The sequence below is a fragment of the Haplochromis burtoni genome, unplaced genomic scaffold, assembly GCF_018398535.1.
Source record: "Haplochromis burtoni strain Fernald_Lab_line unplaced genomic scaffold, NCSU_Asbu1 Contig_98, whole genome shotgun sequence".
NCBI classification, from domain to species: domain Eukaryota; kingdom Metazoa; phylum Chordata; class Actinopteri; order Cichliformes; family Cichlidae; genus Haplochromis; species Haplochromis burtoni.
Window position 1 is genome coordinate 351,926 of NW_024582459.1, and position 18,803 is coordinate 370,728.

Sequence of the window (18,803 nt, forward strand, 5' to 3'; positions counted from 1 at the left end):
CACATATGAATAACAAATGCACAGACAATTACTCCATTAACATGCAGATACAAAAGGACTAGTTAGCGGCTATTGTGCGCAGACACTGGGGACCAAGCTGAATGATACTTAGCTGGAAAGAGAGGGCTGATGTGTACTGTAATTATGGCTCTGATGTGGTCTTGACTAATGAAGTAAACAAGCTCAATACAAACAATTCATCTGCACTCACAGATCCACTAAGAAACACAAGCGCACCAAGTGGCCAGCCAGGTGGCTCGACATCACGGTCTTCAGGGCCTGGGAAATGTGTTCTGGTGGGTTGGTCTCATTGCAGTTGTGTGTCCCCGCATGTGCGCACTGTGTATTCTTGTATGTTAGGACGTCACAAAGTGAGTGTGTAAAGGGGACACTAGGGGGGTTCTACCAAGATTAATGGAGCCAATCTCCACAGCTATCCAGCAGAGTGACCATACCCTCCCTATCCTGTTTTGCTCTTCTATTCTATTCCCCATCTCTCCCTCCGTCTATACTCCTTTCCCTCGATCTAACTCTAATTAAATGAATCAATCAGTGGCAACACTCTGGACAGATAGCATCACACTGCTGCGGCTACCGGCGTGTATGTTTGTGTGTTGCTTTACAGTTGCTGTTTAGATCCTGCAAAAAGGAAAGAAAAACAAGAATGAAATGGGAATAACTATGGTGACAATAAATGAGTGGCTGAGAGCAACAAAGACAAGGCAAGAAAGAAAGTAACCAGAAAAACTGAAAGAATTTGTAAACAGGCAGACATCGGTAGCTTGGCTGCCTTGCTCTTGTTTTTTTTTTTCTTTTTAAATATTACCTCTCTTCTGGAGACTTATCAGCCCAGGCTATGCTATCACACAGATGCATGAATGGACATTAGCCTTTCCCACTGAGCTATATACAGCCCTAGAAAGCCCTTATCTCATGCTCCTAGTGGACAATATACAGCCAGTGTCACCTCTTAATCATATCAATTTGATGAATACATATACATGATATATAAAAACAGTATTTGACACCGCTGGTACCTAGTGATAGGAAAACCATTGCCCCTATCATTATAACTTATTAACCTATGCCTAGACTGAATGTCTATTGCTTATTAAAGGCTGCTTAAGCAAACATAAGCTGTGATATTCACCTTGACTCTTGTGCAGCCTTTCCACAAAGTCACTCTGTCTGTTTCTCCTGCAGAGATATCACTAACAAAAGGTCAAATAATTCATAAAACATAAATATATTTAATAACTATGATCCACTCCAAAAGTTAATGTCATGGAAATGCATTCATAAATATTCTACCCATGATATGTGAGGGAGCAATGAAAAAAAAGACCATGGGTAACCCCACCACATATTGTATCACAGAGGGTCAGAAGGATAGGATAGCATACATATTGTCTTGCTGTATATGTGTATATATATGAAACACAAAGATTACACAATAATTATGCCTTATTGTGTATACACAGGTTTTTAAAAGTGACCAATGGCCTATGTACGCGTGCCGCTAGGCTCTTACCTCAATGAAATTCTGCACCATACAAAACCCCAAATGCTAATATCTTCTTCCAATTCAAACTATTGCGCACATAAATTTTTGCTTCAGTGGTTGCAGAGAGCAGATGCATCTATAAAATGTGCTCCCCTATGGTTTGCTGTATGCGGCTGCAGCCAAGGTGTATAAGAGAGGGTGTTTAATGTTGTGTAGCAATGCTGGGCTATTCCCCCTCCTCTAACCATGCTGGTTGTGATTCCAGTGTGTGTCTTTCTTTCTTTCTGATAGCATCTGGCACAGAAAATACCAGGGGACTTAAAAGGGGCACATAAAGTACATATGTGTCCACCAACACCGTGGATATGTAGACACAAAGACACGTCTGATTAATCTTTAATTAACTAGTGCAAGCACAGAGACTCACAATATGATTAGATAGAAGTTCCTGACAAAGTACTTTACGCAGAACCAGTTCAAAAACTATTTTAGTATATATTCTCTGGATGAACTCTGTCAAACTCCATTATCAAAAGCTCTCATGACAACTAAGTGAATAGAAAAACTCCACACTGTGAAAGAGAGAGCGCAGTCTGTCATAACAGTGGCCATGTGGATGAAGGCCATCAAAGAAAGCAGTAGGATGGCTCTCAAATTGGAGGCCAAAAACAAAATCACACACAGGTAGCAAAACATACACAACTGCTACCAAAACACACATGAAAAACTTACCATAAACACACAAATGCCATCCTGACCCTAGAATGTGAATCACAAGAGAAGAAGCAGGGAAGGGTCTTTTATTCAGCCCAATTAAAAAAGGCAAAAAGCCCAAACAAAAGGAGTGTTTTATTGCACTCCCCACTATCAGCAGAAAGGCTCATTAGCCACAGCAGCATAATTAGCAAGATGCTGAACTCCTCGTTAAGGAGGGGCCCGAGCCGTAAACAAACCCCGCTGAACTCCAAACGCCCACGGTCTCTCTCTCTGTAATGAACTGCCACCGCTGTTCCCTCCCAGTGAGAAAACCAAGCGCGCAGACAGTAAGGCTCTGACAGAAACAAACACACACAGCAAAACACGCACTCATACGCGTACACACGAGCTGACAACTCATATCCAAGGTCTGCCGCACAAACACCCACAGCAAAAACAAACTGGGACACTGTCTTCCTTGACAATTGCGTGGACAAACACACACTTACATACAAACATACATATTATAGACCGATATGCAAAAAATAAAGCGTGCATGCAAAACATACATTTTTACAATACTGGAGACACAGACAGCCATACCCACTAAACATTGAGAATCTGACAGCTGAGACAAATCTTGCCAACTGTCTGAATCTTGACTTTGGCATTGTTATAATCCTCAACCTGCCACGAACCTGTTTTGAATTAAAAAGACTGCCAAAAATCAGCCACGTGAGCCAGTGTTTTAGCAAGTCACAATGAGTTGATTCGATAGTTTGTAAAATCGAATCAACAAAATAAAGCAAGGTAGATATCACAAGATCAGGACAATAACAAAACAACTATGTGCATGCATGTGCACGGGCCCTGACTGTTGAACAGGAAATAATTACTAGGACACCTAAAGAGAAAGCTGCACTTGCACACATAGGCACAACACGAAGAAACATCTAAAAAGTGAAGCCATTTTTCTTCTCTGCTACAGCGGCCATGAAGTGTCACAGTCATGTGGTGTGTGTGTGTCATGGACACACTGAATTTCAGCCAAAAAACCCTCAGAAGGTCAGCCATTATTATCAAAAATTTGTTTTTTGCAGAAAAAGGCCCATGAAAGACACATATAAGAGCTACGACATATATGTGCACGTGTGTCACACACTGTAACCACCACTTAGAAACAGCTCCAAAAAGATCAAGCACGATTTCAGCGTTAATTATGATCCTGTGAGATAGTTGGAGGCTGATCATAATGATCTGAGAGAGAAAGTGAGCGAGAAGGGATTCTGAATCTGTCTGTCTAAAAACCTAAACCAAGAAACAGTTCACAGAAAACAGTGAGGTGAATGTACGTAAACAGCTGCATGCATCCAGACATGTGCTATTCGCATATTGTGGGTGCACACAGGTTTGTGAGGTTTTTAACACCAAGAAAGTCCAATGCACTTCAGAGTATCCAGATAAAGCAAAAGTGCTGACAAACCTGATCAAAGCTGGTAGATAATTGCAGTAAAAAGTTTGGAAACCCTATGGAATTACCAGGCTTTTCCTCATTGAAGTGATAATTATAAACAATCTGTTTGAACTAATATCACACAAATACTTTTCTTCTTTTAGGTATTTATGAAACATATCAAATGATTTCTTTGCAACTGTAGGTAGTCACCCTTTGCACAATCATTGTCCAGTCCATGAGTGTTCAGGTGTCCACTTTACACTGAGAAGATTGTTGATTTAACCTGATGATAATTTTTAAGGACACAATTTGTGACGTTGAGTTGTGTGAGTTGTGTTGGCAATACTCTCCATGTTCGTTTCCATTACATACATAGTATCAGTACATTTACAAGTGTTGAACGCTATTACCAAGCATTTAATTGTTGATTGGAATATGGTGAGTGTCTCTTACCTGCAGTAGGGGTCTCTGGACACCGAGAACCTTCATTGTATCAGCATTGGCAAGAATCTTCAGAGGATCAGCTGCCTTGCTAACTGCCTCGATTTCCTTATTAATCTCTGTCCGTACCTAATGGTTGATTGACAAAAGTTTGCGTCAAATAGTATATTTACAGGGGAAATGAATGAAGATCTGTTTTCCATGCCATTCCATGGAGTGAGAGGTAATCAGTAATCAAGTAAATGATCAACTTCCTCCAAAACCTTGCTTCCAGAGAAGGACTTCTTCACAATCCATTTTTAAGTAATTTCGTAAAACCTACCTCTTTTCATTAGCCACAGTATGAGAGTTGATTTTTACTTGTTTTGAATTGTTTTTTGTATTAATGGTTTTGCATTTTTATTCTGTTCTTAATGTTAAGCACTTTGGTCAGTACTTGCTGTTTTAAAGTGCTTTATGAATAAAGCTGGCTTCGCTTGACTTGGCAAAAGATGCAATAAATGAAAATAGCTGGGAAAATAGATCGCAGCTTGAAAACAACATATCACGTAGGTAACTTAAAAGTGAAAAGAAAATCTAAGAAACTGAGAGACAAATGTTTCCATGAGGCAGAATTACAATTCCATTTGTGCTAAAGCAGTTTTAAACCAAACAAATAAAACACAGATTGATGCAGAATAGATTTAATTTGTGCAGGAAACTCTTCTGTTTAAAATACATGCACCTGCAAACAGGAAGAGATCTATGTTCTATCTATGGCCACATATACTTGGAAAATAACGTGTAGTTGCATTAGCACACCTTATTCTACTGAGCTAAGACCTTGAAATTCAAACGCAACAGTGGTCTCTAGTACTATGCCATTTCGTTTTGAACATGACTAGGCCCTGAAAGTCCATGCTTCAAAACATCAGGTTTGGCTCCGATTCTTCCCGTTGAGCTTCCTTTCATTCACACGAACACTGCTTGTGGTTTCCTGATGTAAGAAGCTAAAATCGCAGGTAAAGTGAGCTTTTATTCTTAAGAAATAAGGCCTTGTGGGTAACCTGTGCGTGATGCAGTTCTAGTGTTGTGAAAAGACTGCAAATTTAGCATCTGAGGAAACAGGGATGAAAAAAAGTCAAAGTATAGAAATATGCCTACATTTCAATATCTAAATGGGAGAGAAATAAAGGCCCGGTGCAAACAATGTTGTGAGCGTCTTGCTCCCTCCCCCTCTTCACTGCAGAGTTTTAAAGGTTATCAGCTAATGAGGCAGGCTAGAGCGAAGACACAGCAGCATTTTGAACTTTTGAATAGCCTTAAAAAAGTTAAACACACACTCTGTAAGCAAGCATTAGTCATTTAACAACAATGAACAATCCAAACTACTAGAAATGTGCAAGTTTCAAAAATATGAGCAGCTTCAGTTACATTATATTAAAAATTTCTGGGAATGTATGTTTATGTATTTACAAAGTGTTAAAGTGAAACTAAAAATTAGGGCAGGAAATCAACATGTGATGTAAGATGTCAAGATATATGTGTATTGTTTACTCTATTATACATATACAATGTTATAAAAAGTTTATTACCACAGACTATCTAGCAATATCTAAGCAACTGTAAATATAAAAAATAAAAAATATAAAAAAACAACAAAATTATACTTAAATATGCCTGAAATAATTACATAAAATCATAAATCTTTCTATAAATATTGTAGCTTCCCCCCCCCAAACCCAAAAACCTTGATTTCTCTTCAAGGTATCTTAAGAACCTTTGCAGTGATGTGTGTTTTCTTATTCCAACAAATCCTATTGGTCTATTGGTATTTTATGTCAATCCAAATAAAACAAAAAAGTAGTTTACTTTATTCTTTTAAAAACAGGCAATACTGCTAAATCCACCCAATTTACAGTACGAAAAATAAATCAATTAAACTACACTAAGTCAAATTTATTTGTGTTTATTTGTATTCACAAGTTTACACTAAGTGAATGCAATATATAAAAAATCAGTGTTCAGTGAGAGGAGATATATAAATACAATAGCATCTACAATACATTTTTTAAAAATCCAGCATTTACAAGAGTTTGAGTCTCGAAGTGTCTATAAAAAGCAAAAAAAAATGTTAAAGATGTAAATTTGGTTGTTGTGCCATTGTGCTTCTTCTCACAGAGAAAACTGAGAATATGTGTTTTGTTTCGCTGTGGTCTTTCTGTCCAGAATGGTGTTGTAACCAAAGGACTTTGACATGGAAATGCTGACACAGCAGATTAAGTGCATAATTGTACAAGTAGACAATACTGAAAGGGATAACAGCTAAATTTAAATTAGGTCGAGTTTTTTTTTTTGTTTTTTTAAACACTACCTGAATTTTTTTTAGTTCATTAGTAACCACAGCAGATGTTGACTGCAGTGGAAGAAGTTACAATGAAGCGTAGCTGCGGTTTCTTAATGTGAGGGATTGATTTCTGGGAAAGCTGGTGTTTCACTAAAGCGCTGCACTGACTGCTGATATCGCACTCTGTGAGAATTCATAAAATCCATCAATTTGTCATTATACTAACCTGGTTAAGGAACAGATCATTAATGTAGTAAGTGAGGAAAGCTCGAAGCTGGCACTGCTTGGCTTGACCTGGCCCCATGTTCATCTCTATTTCCTTAATGAATCTGAAAAGAAAAGGAAAAACATACAGATTTTAAGACATCAGAAAAACACCTGTGAGTAGTGGCTCATGTTGAAGTATACAGGCTTGACACCAGCAACACAATAACACTGTATCACTGGATCCAGCATCAATTCAAGGAGTAAGGTCTGCAATAGAAGCAAATTTTGGAAAGCTTTAAATGCCCCTCAAGATGCCTTTCAGTAGGGCAATAAAGCTTAAAGGCTCCAGTGGAGCTCCTTAGAGCCATTAGGGCAAACTTCAGTTAGACTAGCTAACTCTCAGCTGTGTGTTTGCAATAGTGGATGTGTACAGAGAAACACAATGGAAAGTATAAAATAAAACACCAGAGCTTTACAGAGTTATTAATATGAACCAATCACAGCTGCAGAGTGTATGCTCTCAGAATTCTTCCCAAACGCTGGTGTCTGCTTGGTCAGATAGGGTCAGACAGTTATATATGGGTTTGTAGAGGCACATACACACCTCGTTTGTCAAAGAATCACTGGTCACTGGCCTTGTCTCACACACACACCACAGGGCAAACCATGCAAGAGTAAGTGCCTTCTCAACCGCTCAGCACATATAAATGCACAAATAAATCAAACTCCTCACAACAGAATTCTTTGACCTATAAGACAGTTAATGTATGACCTCAACTTCCAGAACAGAGAAACAGAGAGTGTGTAAAGACAAGGAAAAACGAAATGCTTTATGTGGGAAGATCTTGAAAAAGTGAAGACAGGAGATGAACATAATACAGGTCTGAGGCTGTGAAGATAACTCCAATCGGAGATTCAGCTGGACATAACCATTTGTAAAAAAAAGACGGCTACACCATTGCCTGGTAACCTGTCTCTGTGCTTTAGTAATGTGAAGTGGAAGTTAGGGCCCACAGGCTGTAGCATTGCAGACAACTAGTGACACTTAGTCTATGCTGGAATATAGATCAGTGAAGGTGGATGATTGATTACCTAAAGCTTGCATAAACACACACACACACACACACACACACACACACACACACACACATGCACGCACACAAAAATGCCCACAAATAAAAACAAATCTCAAAAAGCACACAATGAGCACAAGCCGTGGGATCACACTACTCAGCAACTGTACCCAATTAGTCAGCAAGAGCTGAGCCAGTGTGTTTCTGTATGTGCGTGCATCCTTGTGTGTCAGAGTAGGCAAGAGAGACAGGGTGAGCAAGAAACCTAAACCTATTCTAAATCCTCCATTGATTCCCACTGAAACTCACCACAACAGAAAGTTAAGTAGGAAAAACTCTTCTGTGGCCTCATTAAAACCGTCAAGCTTGCAAAACCATGGAGCCCAGATATATATAAATATACACACACAACACACACAAACACACACACACACACACAACACACACACACACACACACACACACACACACACACAAGAGATACATACATACATGTGTGTGTGTGGTTTTTTTCCTGTTGTTGACAACTTCATTTCCAGAAATCGATCACAGGATAAAAGTTGCCAGGTTGAACGTGCATCGTGTTGTTCTGCGATCCCTCGCACGCTGTCAATATTGTCATTGTTTCAATACAAGTGCCAAGATGATGAATCTATAAGTTGGTGTGTGAGCACAGATGGATTTTTGTAGGCAGGGGTGATAACGTTTGAGTAATGTAGCAGGGACGAGGCAGTAAAACGGCTTTGTGTATCCAGACAGCCATCTGGCACCGAGCCGCGGGCCCATTCCCCGGGATACAGAGCCCATGGGTGATGCGAGGAAGTTTAGCAAAGGTAGCTTGGCTAAAAGCACTGTTGGGGCCCACAGTGCTTATACAGCCCAAAGAGCACATGTTCAGTGAGCAAGACAACACACATTAAACAAAATGTTTTTGAGTGGCTTCAGAGAGATCATTTGGAATATAGAGTAGTGAGCCTGGTTAAAATGTAAATGGATAAATAACACAGGGAAAAGCACAGACGAGCTGTGACTTCCAAATGGATCCTAAAAGAAAATCTCTCCCAGCTTATTATCATTACAACCACATCTTCCAAACGTCTGCCTTGCTGGTGGCATGGCATACCGTAGAGAGAATAACAACTTCTAATGATGCTGATGATGGTGATAACAAATGACAGCATAGAAGTTAAAACACACATGCAAGCCCTCACAAACATACCCATCTAAAAGCCATTAACTTGCCTAAAAACTCAAGAAAGTACTCTTCTCTGCAGCATGTAGAAGCCCATTTGTAGACACTGCGAGCAAAATCTCAAACAGAAACATGGGGAGACAGACTGTCCTCTCACTGAAGAATGACAGCTAGCTTAATATGATCTCTCAAGGCTACATCTGAGCTTGCTTTTACACTTGTCTAACCTACCATTTTCACCTGTTATCATGAGCTACAGCACTATACAACAGAAAATGACTTGGTCTGATAGATTCTCAACTTGTCTGGTTTGAATTCTCTCTGCATTAATGGTGGAAAAAAAGTTTTCTATTCCCCTGAACAAGTCTTGTCTTGCTATATTAAGTAGCCAAAGCATATTTCAGACACGCTTTAAAGGGCAAAGTAGTACTGTTTCATAAAAGCAGCCAACATCCTTAAGGCTCTCTTATTTCTACAGAAATAAATGTGCATTTAGACCTGCATACCAGTCTAACTTACCTCATAAAAAAATCATACTAGCAAAGTTACCAGTGGGCAAATACATAAAATGCTTTCTTAACTGGCTTCCAATTAAAATAATTTTTTTTTAAATTACTCATTAATAAGATGCGTTTAATGCCACCAGACTTCAGTAACACTGCCCATTTAGCTGATGATGCTGTTATAATTGGGCCCAATGTGATGTTAACAATGTCAGTTTCATTGAGAGGTGACAACAAAACACACCAGTCAACCATATGGCAGGTGTACACAGCAGAGGTGTCAGCCAAGTCGCTAAGGAGCCGCTGTGGAAGCAGTGGAGAGACACAGCAGCAATATTGCCGTGTAGATTCACCCCTGTGTGTGAAATCTTAATAACCTTAAATAATCTGCGTATCTACTCTCACTCGCACAGACACACACAGACACACACACACCTTTTTTCCAGCTGCCCTAAAAATAATATGACAGTCACTGACACACCGACTGGCAAAAAACAGCAACACAGCCCAACAAAGGAAATGAATCACTGAAGGGACAACAGGATTTCAGAGTGAGTCCCTGTAACCCACAAACGACACATATAGTGCTTAATGTCACTACTCAAACGGTTTAAAGACACCACGATAACACAGTCGGATCTTCCAAAAGGATAATATCATAAAGCAATACATGTAAGGAGTTGCTGTTAACTTTATTTTTACGTTCATTTTTCTCCAAGCTCTTTTACTAATGACCGGAGAGTCGGGCCACTGTATAAAGTCTCCTTTAGCACATCTTGAAGATTATCAGTGGGGTTAAGATCTGGACTCTGCAGTGGCCAATCCATGTGTGAAAATGATGTCTCATGCTCCCTGAAGCATTCTTTCACTATTGTAGCCCAATGAATCCTGACACTGTCATCTCGGACTATGCCAGGAAAGAAAAGCAATCCACTGACAGAAAAACCTGGTCATTCAGTACATTCAGGGAGTCAGCTGACTTCCTTCTTTGGCAACATAACGTTGCTGAACCTTGACTGACCAACTGAAGCCACCTCAGGTCATAACACCGCCCCCACAGGGTTGTTCACTACGCACCAGGCATGATAGGTCCATCACTTCATCTGCCTCTCATTTTACCCTGATCCACACATCACTCTGGAACACGGGAAACAATTGCCCCAGAGTCCAATCATTATATACTCCCTCGCAAATTGAAGCCTATTTTCTGATTAGTCTCACTGATAAGTGTCTTTTTTTTTTAAAGACTATACAGTTGTTTGTTTAGTCCCATTCCCCTGAGTTCTCTTCACATTGTGTGGGTGGAAATGCTCTTTCACTATTGAATTCTACTGTTGACACATTTTGATGGGATTTCACCAAATACTTAAATAATCTCTGATCACGATCATAAAAAAATAACCCTGTTAAATCATTTAAGATGATGGTTCACAGCAATCCTTCTGATTGTCAATCAAACGATTTAGTATTTATCACTAATAAAATGTACAACCAAAGTAATGTATTTAAAAAAAAAAAAGGTTAAGTATTACTTGACTCCATATTGCTACATTTAGGTTGAAGCAATCTCTCCAAAACAGCTATTCCTTCACCACGGGTGCAATAGAAGCAGTGACCAGGCAGACACAAAACATAAAATGAATCCAGTTTCTCTTCTAAACGACAGACAGAGTGGCTTCAGAGGCAGCAGATCCCACACACACATATCTTCACACAGATGCCAAGACTCCATCACTCATACCCTTCCAAAACACGGCATGCGGACAATACAAGCCCCAAACAATAAAAACATACCCAGACTTTCATTCAAATTCAGTGTTTGTTAAACTCTGTATTTCACTCTGGATCCAACATGGCTGCACACTTGCACATTAAGTACAGTTTCTTAGCAGCTACTGTAGATGATTGTACTTGACATCATGTAATTATCTGTCATTAGAAAACAGATGTCAGAGCCTAGGGTCTACAGCTGGATAATTCTAGGTGTCATGCCCCATGTGTAATCATGTTAAGAAATAACATTCCTGACAGGCATAATATATTTATGCTAACATGAAACTGTCTAATGAGTGAATTTACTGTATCCCAATGGCTTTGTGATCATTCGGAGAAAGCTAAGGTTGGAATATTTTTTTAGATAGGTAAAACAAATGAGAAGAGACAAGGACAAAAAATGTTTTTAGAGCAGTTTTGAATTCATCTCCCACTAGAAACTAAACCTAAGGTAACAAATGCATCTTTAAATGGAAAGGGCTGGGATCCCATCATCTATCTCTATCTGCAGCAGCAGAGTAATGATGCTGAAAGAGAAATGGGATAAAGACAGAGATTTAAGAAAGACAGCAGAATAAGAGTGTGCTGAGATCGATTAGGGACTCAGCATTTTTAAATCTCCCTGAATTCCCCTCAGGCACGAACCTATCGGCTATGGTGAATTCTGATTTCACTGCCCGGAGAGGAAGGCTGGTTCTGTAAAGACCTGTCACACATCAAGGACAGGACAAACAGCACCTCTGCCAAATAAGAGAGCAGCAGGATAAGTGAGAGCAGGAGTTTGTGTCTGTGCATAACTGCATCCATGGCATACTTATAAAGTGTGTCGCACTTACACACACACACGCACAGACATCTCTGGGACACTTGAAATCACTATTTTAATCTTTCTTACGACGGTACGAGCCACTTAAGGGGGATTTCAAAACTCATAAAAGGATTTCAATAGATAGGTAACACTTTATTGGCTTTATCTCACAAGTAATATTAGTGTCCGTTCCAACTAATTTCCATCTTTTAATTGTTATCCAACTGCATGTTCTACATTGATTCTCTTGGATATTACACACTCCAGCACACACTACTTAATTATTTCTACAATGGTTTTACATTGATGAAGCTGCACCTGAGGATATAAAGATCTACTCAAGAGCTTTCAAAGCACATAACAGCAGCACTGAGTCAAAGAATACTTGATATTATAGACAACTTTGGATGAACAATGTTCCAAGCAAGCAAATGCCACATTCACCACAGGATGGCACTGTGTCAGCTTTATCTAGGAGCTCAGGCTTAAAGACTAAAATTAAAAGGTAGATGCTTTCTTTATAATAAACAGATTTAGAATAAGAACTAAGTTGCCATTTGGTATGTACCGATTTTAACCCACACAAGATTTTCTGCATGGCTGGGTATGTGAGACTGGAATACAGAGGAAAGCAAAAGAAAGTGACTGATAAATAGTTTTTGTTTATTTTTTTTTATTTATCTTTTTCTTAATGTGACAATACTGTGTGTGATTAAGTGTGTGAGCATGTGTTTTCATCAGTCCCTGGTGAAATGCATATGGTCTTCCCACACACCGCCCACGCCTCTTCCAGACTCCCTGCTGTTTACACCCTGTTCTTGCCCCCGTTGCTGCATCGCATACGCTGAAGGCTTTCGGTGTGTTTTCGATGTATGTGTTCGCAGTATGTGCAGTGCGTGTGTGTGTGCGTGCAAGAGCAGGTGTTTTTGTAAGAGAAGAAAAGAGATTTAAAAAAAAAAAAAACAACAACGGGGGGGATGCAAATGTATTATGGAAATTAGGTGAGCAAGTGTGACCACATGCTCAGAGAAGCAGGTATAAATGGGCTTTATTATCAGAACCTTAACTAGGAAGAGTGAGATTCGTAAAAAAAAATTAAAAGAGAAGTCAATCCTTTTGTAGCCCTATGCTGCACAAGCTGCATGTACACCACAATGGATGAGAGAAAAAGGACTGCCACTCTGATGCATCTATTATAGTTGCTTCCCATTATTTGGTGCTTGACCCCAATAAAAAAAGAAGAACAAAAAAAGAGATTAGCATCCTAATTTGAATGAAAAAAAAAAAATTTCACACCAAACCTCCTTAATTAGTAACCTTGGCAACAAACTTCCACTAGGTGAAAACGTTCTGTCAGGTAACCACAGTTCTTGTAGGTTAACAGGATAGTTTCCTCTTTTTTTGTTTTAACTGAAGGTAGGTATACATAAAGAGAATAATAAAGCTTGTGACATAGATTCAAGAGGAATAAGTTAATGATTTGGCTCAGAATCAAAAATAACCAATCAGCTGCTCTTTGACACCTTAGGGAAACATTTGCATCCTTTGCCTCCACTTATGCGATATAATTTGAATAAAAGACTAAATATATATTTAAATGTTTGATTGGTTTCAAAATGTGGGGTTAAAAACTACCGACAAACATACTCCAACTGTGGCTTAGTGATTAAGCCAATGCCAGTCTTTGCATGTATATGTTTGAACTCCAATTTTGGCTTCCACCAATTACGAAAGAACGGGCAAAGCTAACTAGTTATAGTGCTTAATAATCACATTTAGTAAAAAAAAAAAATGCATTTAGGCATGTAGACATGGTCAACACAACCTAATGAAGGTTATTTAAGTGGATTGTGGTAGCATCCACTGTTTTTGTGAGTGTTTTCATGCAGTCTACAAAGCAGCCAATGAGATGAAGAAGGGGAAAAAAACTCAAAATAGAAAGAAAGACCAACAACACTAATTTTAAAGAGACGATTCCTGTATTCTGTACACTCACCTGTACTCCACGGATACAGTTATATAAGGTAAACATGGGGGGCTATAAAGGACATAAATAATGGCAAATGTAGGAGAAACACAGTGATGTTGATTTTGTGGTTATCTGTGTTTGGCAGAACAGCAAGCAGGTGTGTGTCCATATATTTGCAACAGATGTTCATTCTGTCTATACATGGTTGTGCGCTCTCACATACTACCTCCATTCACCTTTATGTCTCTGCATGTACTTCGTAAATGTATGCAGACACTTGTGTGTATGTGTGTGTGTGTTGTCACAGTGTGGTGCAGACCAATTAAAACAAGGAGATTGATGACCAGGGGCTCTGAGTAGCAGCAGCGGCTGTAGCAGTAGCAGACAGCTGCTTCCTGCAGACAACAGGAAATGAGATGGCCCTGTTTAGCTGACGGTGCCAAACAGCAAACACCACAGAGCCTCAAAGACAAATCACCACCTTACTGCTGCTACAGGCCTCTTCTACCGTTTTGTTACAGCATGCTCTCTAAATATAGATGTATGCCACAAGATGCTTCTTCATGTAGGGCATGAGTGAATTCGGGTTTATGAGTAACGTGAGGTAATTAGAGTTAATTATGCAGTCACCTCTATAATAAGAGAAAAAATGTACTATTGTTATGGTAAATTACCGTTTAGCTGACGGTAATAGCATTTTAATGTAATTAAGGTCTACTTAACAGCCACATCTATTTTTCTTTAATTTTAAATTTAGAATTAAGTAAGTGCCTTTCTAGCAAGGGCTCAAACCTGCCCACTGGTGTTTTGTTACTATTCACTACAGGGTTTTGACAAGTTTGAGTTATTTATTTTTTTTGGTTTGTTTTTTTTTTTTTCGTAAAGGTTGTCATGTACATGCTTTTAATAGAAATGGCTGTCTCTGCTGTCTGTTTAGTGATGGACAGATTTAGAGTCTTTGGAGTCTTTAGTGCAAGTTTAACAATATAAATGTCCCCAACCACTAGTAATCATAAAAGACCTGAAACAACATCCATGCATAAAGGCTTTGTATTGCAGTCTGATTTTCCAAAGCTACCAGTGGAACAGAAAACACATCTCCCATTTACATTTAATGGAAGCTAACTGTTGCTTTTTTCCCTTTATCTGCAATCCCGTGAATGGAGGAGGGCTGTGGGAAGCAAGGGGAAGTTCAGCTGTCTCGCATGCTTCATTGAGCAATCAAGACCACTGAGAGGTAAATATCTCTGAATGTCACAATAGGAGGCTCCTAGGCCCAAATTATGCCTTTTTAACCCCCAGTGTACAATGCCGATGAATAGAGACAGCGAGGCAGGTGATGGCACAGAGGCGTGTTCGTGTATGGCCCCATCAAATGGCTATTTTCTTAAGAACAAATACCAATTGCAATTTCAGACACACATAAACACACACTATTCTCTAGACAGATAGGCAGGTGCAGATAAACACTGTATCTGCTTTGATTGTACCCTGCTCAGTGCTTAAGTATTTTAAGAGTTCACCTCCCTCTTATAAAAACAAGACTGATTAACAAGCAGAGCTCTAAATGGACTCCCACAGGGGGAAGGGGACTGTTTTATTAAAGTAAGCTAGGAAGTAAAAAAACAAAGCTGACAGAGTATAATGCAGACACCGATAATTGAGTATAACAAAAAGTATAGACAGGCATTCACTTTATGGCTATCGTTATATTGGTTTTTGGAGAAATCACCATATTTAGACGAGAGGGTGGAGTGCTAAATTATGAGCTACCAGACTATTTTGTCAAATAATTCTACCAATTAAAAACCACCTGTGACTTTAACCTGTCATTTAAAGTGGGCAATAATTATGCAAGCTGAGAATTCTTTTTTAAATTATAAAATAAATAAATTTTTTTTAGAAATAACGTGCAGCTCGTGTAAAGGCAGAAATTACCTATTGAGACCAAACTGGTTTTTACACAGGGATGTAAACTTTGTTTAGTTCTGTTGTGAAGCTGGGCGATATGCCACAGCAGTTTGTGGGGATTGACTCGCTTTAGCAGCCAGCCTTAGGTGGCTATTCAAGGAACCACAGCTTTTGGCACTTACAAGCTGGTTTCATTTTCCAGCCCTGGAGTCTGCTGCTTGGCAAAAACTGAAAGACTTCAGGTTAAACTGTAAAGAGTGTTGGACCCAATTAAAGGTGGTATTCACACTGTTTGAACAGTCTTAGCAGAAAACTAGCAAACAGGAAAATGCATACTATATGTTAGTACTGAGCACATGTGAAGACAGATGGAGGGAGGCTTATCTGAGCCAGTCATATCCTAATTCATACGTTCTGCCTTTGGTGAAAGTCATAGCATACCAAGCTTTAGCTCTTGCTTTTTAAGTTGTTAAGTGGTCAGAAAGCAAAGAATAAAGTGGACTGAATGAGCGTTATGCCCATCTTCTCTGACCTTCGCAAACGCTGGCACGCCTATACACTCGCACATCATAATCTTTTCTAATCAGAAGTGATGGCGAGGTATATACATCTGAGCCAATGAAGGACACTCATGGTTCAGTGAATGACTCAGCAAGACTGAAATGGCAACTATCCCTGCGAGAGCAAAGTGCGAAGGCACTTTTCAATTCGCCTGAAAAAGTACTAAGAAAAACACTTAACCTCCACACAACACACAAAGGGCTAGCAAGCAAGGATTGACATGAGGAGTCTATTTTGGCCCAAAGAGGAGAGTGAATGAAAGCTGCCCTGAAGAGAGTAGGCAAGTTGAGGTCAAAAGGATTGCTTTGAGGAGATGGCAATGGCTTCAATATTTTTTTCAAAGATACAATTGCCACGGGTTAAGAAAGACAATTTAGTTGACTTACAAATAAAAAACTGTCTTCATCTTACATTCCCATTTCAGTACGTCACTTTATCATGTATTTCCTTCTACTGCCCAGCTAACACAGTACACTAGCACTTCGCAGTATCACAGATGCTTAGAGAGTGATGCAGTCCTTCAAAAAAAACTGTTGCTTGGTGAGCCACTTCACATCACATTTTCTTATGATAAAAAAAAAACACTCAATATTTATCACCTCTTCTCCTTACTGTATGCCCTTATCTTATCTCCCACCTTTCATTTCACTCCTTTTTCTCCCCCCTACTGTCATTTCTGGCCTCGTATCCCCTGTAATACTTCAGACTCTTCCCATTCACTCATCTCTCTCTTACCCGCTCTACCGTAATTCCCCCACCTCTCTCTATTTTTACCACTCTATTGCGGTTATATCTCTGTGGCACTGTTTCAATACTTCCCCCTTGCCACACCTTTCCTCCATATCTCGTCTCCCTCTCTCTCTTTTAGACTTCAATTCCATTTAGACCTTTATGTTAGCGTAGGACTTTCCATCCTGTTGCATCCACGTAGTAAATTGAAATGGTTCTGGTGGCTCTATAGAAGCCTGATTGAATTTAAAAAGAGAAAGTACCATAAAGAGAACTAGTGGTGAGAGGTCTGTAATACACTCAGGGCTTCCCATGCTATGACAGTGTTGACAGGGGGAAGGGAGAGGGAAGAAGGAGGCACCAGAGGTGAAGATCAGTGGGATGGTGAGAGGTAAGAAAAAAGAAAAGAAAGGGTAAGAGGGCGGAATGACTGAAAATGTTGAAAAGAAAAAAAGTCTTGAAACCAGCCTATTACCCATCACATGCAAGCCGATACACAGAAACACAAAAACCTTCATAAGCCCTTGATAGTGACACCTCACAGAAATGCCTCAATCACGGTTTGCATGGCCTGGAGGGAGTGAGGTGACAGGTCTCATATTGGAGAAGGCCAACAAAATGCAATTCCAGGAAGTCAGCTCTAGGGCTGTGTGTCTGTCATACGTACAGCTCTGATAATACTCCCACACATCACATTACACCGCCAAAATAGCCACCTCTCAGCGTACAGGGCATTCACATTCACCACACTGAAAGAAAAGTGACAGACACACACATCACACACACATGCAGCTGGTTTGTGTATATATTACTGCTAGGAAAAATATGATGTTACAGGCTAAATTATTCATTGATCCTTTCATAGCCTTTTCAAGCCTTCTCTTTGTAATGTCATGTCTTGGCCTGTGTGTTAGTGTGTGTCTACTTGAAAGGGCTCTCATGGGATAGACACAACCTCAACCTTGAGCTAGAACTGACCTTTAACTTTGTGTGTTTCACTCTGAAAAAATGACAGGTGTGTGGGTAATATGTATGAGTTGTGAGTATTTATGCACATGGCCATATTGGTAATAGAGAATCATTCTATAAAATATCAGGATGACCCCCCAAAAGAAGAGGTGAAGGAAAGAGCAGAGGTGGGAAAAAAAGAAGGAAACAGTGACATCTTGGTGGGTACATTTCACAGCAGATCAGAGTTATAAATGAACTAGGATGGCAACTAACTACAGCTGATCTAAATTATTAAATATAATGCATCCATGAAGCATATGCCCTAACAAATAGAAGTAAAAAAAAAAAAGTAGGATAAACCTAAAATATTAGGATGCAGAGGGAAAAGGTGGGTTTTTAGCCCGAGGCAGAGGTTGACCAGAGATTCTGCTTCTGACTTCAGGGAGACCTCATTCCACCACTTTATGACAGAAAAAAGATGTACAACTGTAGGGTCCTTAGAGCCCTACAGTCAAAGACTAATATGGTAGGAATACAGTTTATGAGCTGTGGAGTTACTTTAAAGTTAACTTGAATGGTCACATTGAGCTAATGAATTCAAAGACTCAAGCAACCCTGGGTAAAGAATAGCTGTAGGGCTATTTAAGCAGCTCCACATTGCTGATATCAAAAATACTGCATGGAGTTAGTTTGGGTTTAGGTT

General features: G+C 39.5%; 1 protein-coding gene across 2 annotated transcripts in view; it reads right to left on the minus strand.

Annotated features, from left to right (window-relative positions):
* Positions 1–18,803, minus strand: part of exoc4 (exocyst complex component 4) — a 156,461-nt gene that overhangs the window by 44,624 nt on the left and 93,034 nt on the right. For both annotated transcript variants that reach the window (XM_005927181.2, XM_042222931.1), the window contains exons 12-13: positions 6,650–6,752; positions 4,110–4,226 (exon numbers count right to left, since the gene is read on the minus strand). In XM_005927181.2, the coding sequence (XP_005927243.1) occupies positions 4,110–4,226; positions 6,650–6,752 (220 nt within the window). The remainder of the gene's footprint in view (positions 1–4,109; positions 4,227–6,649; positions 6,753–18,803) is intronic.